Here is an 11225-nt window from a genome sequence, read left to right on the forward strand (position 1 = left end):
AAAACATTTAAAGATGGTTTACCAGTATCCGACAAACTGGCTTGTTTATCTTCCTGTTTTGAGTTTACTTTATTTTATCTTTTTTATCTTTTAGCTAGATATTGGCATTCAAAACTTTTGAACAGCCAACTTTTGTATTTCACTTTAGCCACTCGGATGTTGTTTCTTTTTCTTTTTCCTGGATGCTACATCCTCATGTAACACCCTTCTATCAATGAAATGGGGACTTGATCCTATTTTTACTCAAAAAAAAAAGGTCTCTTTGTTGACTTTAAATATATTTGGTGGAAATTGAATGCCCACTACCCTAGCCGAATAATCTGAATTGCTCTTACTAATATACTAGGTCCGGTTATAGGTTGATTTCTCAAGTTAGATCCGCCTTTATATATGAATTTTAAACAATAAACATATTTTTTTATATTTTGAAAAAATGCATGTATAATTGTATATGCCCGTTTTATTGAAACATAAAACTGTAAATTACAAGTGTCAGAATATTTTTATGAGTCTAATTGTTAGCTAAGTTAATTTGTCTAAGGTTGTATGATCAAAATTCAAATATTTTTTTTTTTTTATGAATATTAAACTAATTAAATAGTTTAATTTGATTCTCAACTTTATTAAAGAAAAGAAAAACTAATTCTATCCCTCTTTATCAGAACCAATATTGCAAAAACGGCTATTTTAGACTGATTAATCGGTTGATTAGTCGTTAGCAGTAATCAAATCGTCACGGATTTTTTCAACTAATCGGTCAATTATTTCTAATTATGACCGATTATTTCCGATTAATTACTTTGTGATATTCTATCTGTCCGATGAATGTATACCGTTATTTACAACAACAAAAAACTAATAAATATTAAAATTTCAACATCGATTTTACATCCTTGACCATTTCCATTAAACTCAATTTGCCACCAACTGTGCCACTATATGAACTGAATAGATAATTTTTCACACAAAATTGGATGCAAACTCTAGGATAAAAATCAGCCTGTCAAAATCCCTATTTTCCTACTATTTATTTGTATTAAAAGCAAAAAAGTCCAGCGTTGATCAGTCACTGTACCATAGTTGCTATTAATAGCTACATCTAGCCAACTTCGTTTGACCATGTCTGTCAGTCAACATAAACAGCTAAAACTCCACCAGACAAGTTGAAATTGGATCAAGTCAACATAAACTAAATAATTGATAAAGTGAACTGAAAATGATCCAATTGACATTCATTCTCCTGTCACTTTCCGTTGTTTTCCCTCAAAAAAGGGGGAAAACACATTTATTTTGTTATGTATTTTGCATCTAGATAAGGTAGATAGCACTGGATATATATTGGAGATAAAAGCTTGTGCATTTAGTGTAAGGGGATATCTGATAGCCATCAGCATTCTAAGTTAGGAATTGATATTGTTATTTATAAAATGGCCAATAATTATTGTACATACCATAATATATTAAATTAAGAATCAGGCTATGGTAGTGTGCATACATCTGTCCTTAGTCCGTACTATGAATGCATATTTAAATTTTCAAAGTTCAAACACATTTTAATACAATCTTCATACGAAAATGTACTAGTATGTCAAAATTTTATGTATTTTAAATTTTTTTACTATTTTTCTTATTCAATTTTGTTGCCTATGTAATATAGAAATAAGTCAAAAAATAATTTCCACTATGAACCAGTAATGCCCGCTCATCGTTAAAAATCCGCTACCCGTTATTTAAATCTTTAATTTTCAAAGGACTAACAAGTAATATTTTGTTTAACTCTGTTAATATTTAATTTGACAGAAAATATGTAGCCCAATCAGTTCTTAATTTGCTCAAGTCCTTGGCAGCAATGCTATTAGGAATTAGTGAATTACCCAATCAAAATTAAATAAATAAATAACCAAATAAAAGCCCTAGCTTCAATCCAAAAGGTGTCAAGCCGCAACTCTACTTAAAAGTACATCTAGAAAAAGTAAAAGATTAATTAAAATAATTGTTTTCCGCCCTGACCAAAAAATAAAAATCATCAAACCTATAATATTAGACTAGCCAAAATCTTCAGGGTCAATTATTGAGGCATTGGAAAGTAAACTGGGGTCAACCGGAGAGATTTGGTGAAAAGTCTTGACAAATTATTAGATTAGTCACCAGAAAGCATTTTTTCTAAGGGTTAGTTATTTTAAATGTTAACTAACAAATTTCATTGATAAATACGTATTTATAATGGATCAAATGACTGTAATTTTTAAAATATCTTTTTTATTTTCATAAAATCTTCTAAACTTATACAGTATTTTAATCCTCATTTAGCTCCACAACCTGATTCGTTTTTTCAACTGTCGCCGTACTTCGACGGCAATTAGATCTACTTACCATCGCATATTAATTGAGATGTTGATTATTGCAATACTTTAATTGCCATCTATACTCCAAACTCTGACGATACCGCATTTTCGGCTCCGCTCGACTCCGGTTTCTCCCCCTCTCATTCTCCTCTCCGCTCGAGAAGGTAGAACTGAAAAAGAGAAGTGTTGTGTCAGAGCTGAAGACTGTAAAAAAAATGAAGTTGGATGGAAAGAAAGGTGTGGCGGCTATTAAAACCCTAGATTTTGAGTCCTTCCTCGACAAAGCATATTTGAAGTAGAAATGATAGAAAGAAAATTCAAATCAAACAACATCTCCTTTTTTATTCACTGTGACAGTGCTGGTTTAGATTGAAAATGAATGTCAACCCCATAAAGTCTATATAACACCAAAAAAAATCTTCTCATTTGATTATTGCAAAAACAGAGTTTGTATGAGAGAGAGAGAGAGAGAGATGGGTAGAAATAGAATCTTGCTATTCCCTCTCATTACTCTATACCTCCTTGCTCACTCAGAACTCACACTTGTTACCGGCAACCGCAAACACAACACGTGCAAAGTTAGCGGGTATCTAACTGGCAAGGCCGGCACGTGCAACCCAGAAAATGATTCAGAGTGTTGCGTAACCGGCCAGCTCTACCCGCAATACAACAATTCTCCTCCGGTTACTCGTTACACGCATGCCGTCATGACGCTTAACAGTTTTGAGGCTGGTGGAGATGGCGGCGGCCCGTCAGAATGTGACAACAAGTTTCACAATGATACTGAGTTGATTGTTGCTTTGTCAAGTGGTTGGTTCGCGAAGAAAAGCCGATGTCTCAAGCATATAAAGATCAATGGCAATGGCAGGAGTGTGCTTGCAAAAGTGGTAGATGAGTGTGATTCGACCGAGGGATGCGATGCAGTGCATAATTTCGAGCCGCCTTGCGCGTGTAATATCGTCGATGCATCTCAGGCCGTGTGGAAGGCGCTCGGGCTCAACCCGAACACTGATGTGTATAACATCACATGGACTGATCATGCTTGATCAATGATCATATACTCAACATTTGTATAATTTAAATGTTTGAGAAATTAAGCTGTAGCTTTTACAGGAGTTCAATTACTTGCCCTTTTCTTGTCTACTTTTTTTTTTCCCTTTATATTTGGAATAACAAATGTGCAACGAAAGATTTTTCTGTTTTTCTTTTTCGTTTTAGAAATTAGAGAGAAATGATTTTTTGTTGGGAAGACAGCCCCCCAATTCCAGACAAAGAACTGTAGAGTAGAGAAGCACTTAAAAAGGGATTTATATTGAAGAACTGTACTTTTTTTTTTTTGGGTAAAATTAGTCACTTTAAATATCAATTAACAATTTTATTGATAAAAAATATATTTACAACGACTCTAATTTATAAATCTAAACTTTTTATTCTCATTAATTTATCTAAACTACTCTCACCATTTAATTCTAATAATTTACACTCCTAAACACTCTAATACATTTTTCTCTAACTCTCTCTACGATTGGATTCGTTTTTGGCCGATAATTGCTGCACTCGATAGTCGAATTTACTCACCGTCGCACTCCAACGGTCGGATCTACTCACCGCCACGCTCCGACAGTCGGATCTACTCACCGCGGTGCTTCGACACTCATCGCCGCACTCCGACAGTCTGATCTACTCACTATAACGCTCTGACGGCCGGATCTACTCACCGCCACGCTCCAACAGTCGGATCTACTCACCGTTTTGTGTGCATGTTATTTATTTAATTGTTTGGAATTGTGCATGTTGAATCGAACGATCCCTTTGGCTTGTTTAGAATTACAATATGATTATTTCATATCGATCATGAGACTTGTAAGTAGGGTGTGTTGAGCATGATATCATGTAGTGTTAAAGGACGAACGTAAAGGGTAACAGATATGTTAAAGGAAAGGGACCAACATGTGTTGAATACATGTTGGAGTGTATACATTGGGTCTGGGTTCGACTAGACCCCTCGTCAACGTGGCATTGGTTGGATTTTCCGTCACGGGTCAAGACGGGCGTAGGGTGGATTCCCTTTCTAGTGAGACATCCAATATCTAGCGTAGGGTGGATTCTCCGTCTAGTGAGACAACCAATATCTAGCGTAGGGTGGATTCCCCGTCTAGTGAGAAGTCTTCCAGTGTTGGATGGATTTCCCAGCGGATTGGCGGTCTTCCAGTGTTGGATGGATTTCCCACTGGATTGACAAATAAATGGATTAACAGAAAACTTGAAAGATATTTAAAGAAGTGTGTGCGTGTGTTTTAAATATTGCATAACATATGAGGATATAATATTTATATCCTATTTATATTAATAAGTAAATTTGACAAACTTCGGGATTGAAACTAAATCCCGGACTGAGAGACTGTTCGATCTCTCACCTGTTCCACTTTTATGTGGATTGATGAAGCCGACGAGGAGCACGGATATGAGGGATGCGGATAAGGAAATCAACAAGCTGATGGCTCAAGTATCTTTTTAATTTCTTTAGTTAAACTTTAAATTCTCTCTTTAGAAGTGGATACATTGACTAACATGGAAATTATCGATTTGCTGGCCATGTTTGTCTTGATCTCATGTTGATGTGTACACACTTTACGTATAAATACGTAGCGGGTTGTCTCGGGGTGTGACAGATTGAGATTCAGAAAAAAATGCAGGGATAAAGAAAGGCGGCGGCAAGGTTTTGCTCGATCTCTCTGTTTTCTCTCTGGTGTGCGGTTTGGAATGTTGGGGATGGGACTAGGGTATCCTACTGGTATGACTCGTGGGGGCTACCACCTATTAGATCATTTAAAGATGGTGCACACACACTGGATAGTCTCTATCTAGATATAAAAAAAAAAAGATGGTGCACACAGGCCTATTAAATAGTCTATTTCATTGAACGAGATGCTTACGAGATGGCCTATCATTCTATCTCATGCAATGGATGATATCCCTACTCAAGTGAATCAGGTGATGTGGATGTGCTGAATTGGAGATGGAATAGTGGTCAATACACATTTGCATCTATCTACAGTATTCTCCTTAAAGGAGGCCGTGAGCAATGGAAACATGCACACTTATGGCGTGCTTATGCTCCCTCAAAGGTAAAATTTTTTACTTGCCTATTGTTACATGATAGGATTCTCACACACGAGGTTATGGTTAAAAGGGGATTCACCTATGACCTAGTGTGTGTAATGTGCTCTTCGAATCTGGTGGAATATGCATTTCATCTGTTTTTCCGTTGCAACTATGCTAGACAAGTGTGGGGATGCATGGGACAATTAGTACAATTAGATGTATCGAAAGAAGGGTTGTGGGAGGCCTCTTGGACCCGGTACAAGGTACTGGTTAGAGAATCTAAGAGGGTTTGGATGACCCGAATTATGTGTGTTCTTTGGGGAGTGTGGAAATAGCGAAATGCTTGTATTTTCAGCCGTCAACTCAAACCACCATGGCTGTTGGCGCAGGATATCAAGGAGGAGACTTCAATGTGGTTAAAATGTTGTAGAGGTTCAGTTATAAAATTCTGAGAAAAATGGAGTTTAATTTTAGATTTCTGAAGTTGTAAACACATCTATTTTTATTTGTACACTTGGTAGTTATTACCTGGATTTCAAAAAAAAAAAAAAACAAAGAACTTGAATTTTACATGAGATCAATCCTCTCTAAGTTTAATATCCACTTAATTAATAATTGATTAATTAGTAGACTGTTTTGTCATTAAAATTTAATATATTGACAATGCTCTAAACTAACAAATATATGATAGTTTAGTGAAACTGACATAATATGGACATGGACTGAAACGAATACTTTGATACCAGTGACAATTTGTACTATTCAAGAATCTTTTCTCGTAGAACAAAACTTTGGTGCTACGCATTGTATATAAAACGATACCAATATATTTAAAAATATTAATAGTAACTTTGTATAATGGTAGCAAGGCATAGCTAGAGACAAAAGTGACAAAACTCAAGTGTCCGCATTTCATTTTAACAAAAGGTGAAGTTAACTTATTCAATTCTGTTATAGAGCATATGCTCGTTTCTGAGCAGTTGACAAATTGATATGAAGTGCATGTAGATATAGAAAACCAGTATAAACTATTCATTTTTAAATTTTAACAACAAAATTCAATGGAGTATAATTATGATGTTTTTGAGCTAACCAAGTTCTTTAGTGAGTTTAATTTCAGAATCTATTAGAATGATTTAAAAAAACGAATTCAAATCTTGCAACCCATGAAATACGTTTACATGTTAAATTTATAATTTTTTGACTTAATTTAGTATAAAGTTAAGAGATAAAAAAATAAACGCATTAAATTAACTTTGATTTCACTCGGCTGCTATTCACCTGTTTATTGCCGACATTTTTTTTAAAACAAAATATAATTGAATTGTCTAAAAGAGATTGCAAGACAGCATGAAAACCGTTTAATTGGCATACTAATTGTTTTCCAGAAATTGGCTTATATTTGATATATCTTGTAATGAATTCTTTTCCACAAAACATGCATGATAAATGATAATTGTCACAAAATAAAACAAGACTTTCTAGAAGGGGGTTTCGTCCAAACAGTTTTGGACGAAGTCTCATCCAAAGTCTGACCTAAACCGTCTTATCTACATCAAAATTGGTATAAATATTTAGAATCGAAGAGCCATTTAAATTTATTAATTTTTAAATATATTTACACGAATCTCAATACAAATTGAACATTTAAGTTAAGGCTTTGAATAAGGCCTTGTCCAAAACCCAATCCCCTTTCTAGAAATTGTAAAAATGTTTGGATTTGGAGGCTGATATACTGCTACGCAGGTGTCTGGAATGAATACTGTGGAAAGCTTACGCAACAGAGATACGGATCAGGCCCATTCCATTCGTAAGCCAATTACAATAATAACGGGCTAATGTAAATAAATTGAAGATCTAAAAATCAGACTTGTTAATGGGCTGAAATAATTAGTTGCGCTTTAATTTTTTAACAATAAAATTCGACTACTTCAGATGCTCGCTGAGCAATAACAGGAAACCCAATATATGAACCCGGTTCTGCAGGATTTCACAATTTGCAAGTCAAAGATCCAAACCAAAAGAAATGAATAGATCCAAAAAAAAATAAAAAAAATAAAATAAAAGACTACATGCTGCCTCACAACTTCATCTCCTTTATATAAGATCACGCTATGAAACAAAATCCTTCGTCCAATATAAACATAATGTATAATCACAATTAGTTCTGATTGTATAGGTTTGGAGTAGTAATTTTTTCTCTTTAATATTCTATGTACATCATTCTCTATTAAAAAAAAAGTGTTTTTCTTTTAAAATAAAAAAATAACACCTTGGTCCTTGGAATGAACCGTAATTGATGCCGTATTCTCAAGCTTGCAATCATTACTTGCTCAACTTGGCATCAGACCATGTAATATCCAACTTGCTACTCTGCGATGGCGGCACACCAAGCTGCTCCCACACAGCTGGTGAAGCCATCACGACATTCTCCACACACGGTGGTGCATTGCCTTGCGCCACATCGCATCCATTCACTGAATCGCACTCTCCTACCACTTGCGCAGTCATGCTATTCCCGTTATTTGCATTGATCGTTATGTTTCTCATGCACCGCGACCCACCATCATACCATCCGGTAGACAACACGACCACCACGTCATCATCAGTGTACGTCATATTCTGGCACTTGGCAGTGGTGTTAGCAAAGCTAGTTTTGTACATGATTGCCGGGGTTACACCGGTGACCAGTGGCGAGCAGTGATATTGCGGGTAAGTCTGACCGGCTTGGCAACAACTAGCAGCGTCACGTACTGCGCAATATCCACCTTCACTTTCAATAAAACCGCTGGCGTGGCACGTGCCGACAATTATGCGAACGGTCGCTTGATTTGATTTTGGCAACAAGAAAATAGTAACAAGTATGGTTGCAAAAGAGAGATGGAAAGGAGGAAGTAGAGGAATGGGCATGGTGTGTGGATGCAGAAGGGGTTGTGTGTTAATTTCTGTGCGTTGATATATATATATATGGCGGTTTAGGTATGACTTATGTGGAATCAATTTTGATTGGCGGATTTGTGTGGTTTGGGTTGGTCCATGACTCCATGCCCGTGAATTAATTAATGCTCGGTTTTTTATCATATCCTTTTCTTCTGATGGTACGTTATTTATTATTATTATTATTTTCGTTGTAACGAAAGCTTATTTTGTAAAACTGTAGGAATGGATGGATAAGATCCCACGGTGATCAGGTGATCATTTTTTCAAACTGTTAGACGTGCTCAAATCTTCGCGCAATATAATGGACTAGGCCTTTATTCCAAATAGGAGTGTTCCACAATCCACATCCAATTTTGAGGTCTATATTATTTTTATTTTTAAATTTTTAATAATTTAAAATTTAAAATTTAAATGTTAAATTGAAATAGTTATATATCATTTGTAAAATTGTCTCTGTACATATGTAAAAAGTTATGATAATATATATTTTTTTTATTTTGATTGCTATCAAGTCATCAAGAGCATACAAAATACATAAATATAAATTAAAATAAAAGATAAATGGATATAAATATAAAAAATTACATAAATATAAAAATTTGACGACTCAATCAATTTTACATGACGTGTGTTAGTTCCTAAGAGAGGAAAGTGAGAAATCATTTTGTTTTTTTCCCCTTGTTTGACTGAGATCTGTGTCTACACTTTTGACTTTGGAAAGTATATAAAGGTACATTTATTATAGAGGAGGGTTGAAATGCTCCATTTTTTTTTATCTTCATTATATTTTTATTTTTAAAAGCTTTAATAACTTAAAATTTAAAACTTAAAAATCAAAATAAAACCGTTGAATGTGATCTACATTATTTTATCTATGTATGTGTAAAAAATTATGACATTTCAACTTTATTTTCATTGTCATCAACAGCTTGTAAAAATATACTGATATGGATAATTTAGAGACGTTAATTTTTCAACTTATTGATTCACATAAAAACAAAATTGAAATGTGATAATTTTTTATAAGCACATAGAGAAAATAACATAGATCACATCCAACGGTTTTATTTTGACTTTTAAGTTTTAGATTTTGAATTATTAAAGTTTTTAAAAACAGAGAAATGATAAAGGCACAAAAAATATTCGGCATTTGAACCCTCCTCTTTATCATATTTCCTGTTTGAAGTAGTTATTTGGTGAGCATCTTGGGGGCCTACTGTGCAACCTCCAAACTCAATTTGATTCAAATTATTTTCAAGCTGAGATGGATTTTAACATGTCATTAGTATTCAATTCAATATCCAAATTCGTACAAAAAAAAATATAATGTGTGTACATGTATTAGTTTAAAAAAAATCCACCAATGTTGAGTTCTGTAATTTAATTTCGAAAAATAAATTACCTATTGTAGATATGATTTTATTTATGGTAAAATAGTTTTCATAGAATTTTCTAGTACAATTTCTATTTATAATCGATTTCCTGAGAAATGTTTGGCAGAACTTTTCAATCGTAAAATTTAGTTTTGAATTTCTACCAATCAACAAATTATTATTTTCATAAAAAATCATGTTAACTATTTTTTTTCCCAAAACCATTTATAATTAACAGATATAAATATACTACCGAAATTTTTAAATGTACCATAATTAAAAAAAAGATAAACCAAAATAACACGATTTCTGAAAATTTCGAATTTTAATACGGTCGCATCCCCAAGGTGCGGTCATCTTTTTGCGGGCCGCATCTCCTTTTTTTTTGTTCAGATTGAACTGTCACATGAGAAAGAGACAAAAAAAAATGGGCCGCATCCCCTATATGCGGCCCGCAGAAAAGTGGCCGCATCTAGACGATGCGGCCATGTCAAAATTTAAAATTTTCAAGAAACATGGTGGTTTGATTTTTTTTTTTTTTTTTTGGGTATGATACATTTCAAAATTTCGGAATATACTATACATATAATTACGGAAAAGCATATCACAACAAGAATGAGACATTTTTCACGAGGATAAAAAAGTGACTTTTTACGACAGACTACTCTCATTGTTCGGCTTTTTTTTTTTGTGACGGATGACCGTCATAAATGCGCTTTTTTCCTCGCAAAAAGTGTCTACTTTGTTGTAGTGTATGTTGATTTCATGAATAATATAATATTTGTTTACATGCCTAATTAGGAGTATATTGCAGCTACTGTCATGTTTTAAAAAAAAAATTAAAAAAAAATTAGGAGTATATTTCCCGATTTTTTTATTTATATCCAAAATTTAAATTAAATTTTAAAAATTAACCGAACCGGATTTCAAATTTTAAAACTACCCAAACCGCTAAACGGTTAACCGGACCCTAGGTTCGGTTAACGGTTTAGCGGACCAAGGGTTTGGGTTCGGTTAACCGTTTAGCGGACCAAGGGTTCGGTTAACGGTTTAGCGGACCAACAGTATGGATTCGTTGGTTCGCTGAACAGTTAACCGAACCCAATTTTTTTTTTTTTTTTTTTTTACTTTTTTTTAAAACAGAAATTTTTTAATTTTTCTATTGAAAATATACATGAAAATTCGTATTTAGATTTATCAAATTTACACCAAAACATTTTGTAAATCAAATATGAAATTTAAAATTATAGAAAAATACACGTACACGTACACGTACACGTACACGTACACGTACACGTACACGTACACGTACACGTACACGTACACGTACACGTACACGTACACATACACGTACACATATACATAAATAATATACGGTTACCAATTTTTTTTTTTTTTTACTTTTTTTTTAAAACAGAAATTTTTTAATTTTTTAATTTTTCTATTGAAAATATACATGAAA

At 33.8% G+C, this 11225-nt stretch overlaps 2 protein-coding genes across 2 annotated transcripts; one reads left to right on the forward strand and one right to left on the reverse strand.

Moving 5' to 3' along the window:
• The first annotated feature begins 2774 nt into the window (after window positions 1–2774).
• LOC144556475 (putative ripening-related protein 1) lies at window positions 2775–3473 on the forward strand. The gene has a single exon (XM_078304832.1). It carries the CDS (start codon window positions 2798–2800, stop codon window positions 3389–3391), a length of 594 nt encoding a protein of 197 aa, XP_078160958.1. The 5' UTR covers window positions 2775–2797; the 3' UTR covers window positions 3392–3473.
• Window positions 3474–7775: 4302 nt separating this feature from the next.
• Window positions 7776–8360, reverse strand: LOC144557108 (kiwellin-1-like). Its single transcript, XM_078305644.1, has one exon. It carries the CDS (start codon window positions 8358–8360, stop codon window positions 7776–7778), a length of 585 nt encoding a protein of 194 aa, XP_078161770.1.
• Window positions 8361–11225: the final 2865 nt, after the last annotated feature.

Source organism: Carex rostrata, chromosome 7, assembly GCF_964058835.1.
Source record: "Carex rostrata chromosome 7, lpCarRost1.2, whole genome shotgun sequence".
In the NCBI taxonomy this organism is placed as follows: domain Eukaryota; kingdom Viridiplantae; phylum Streptophyta; class Magnoliopsida; order Poales; family Cyperaceae; genus Carex; species Carex rostrata.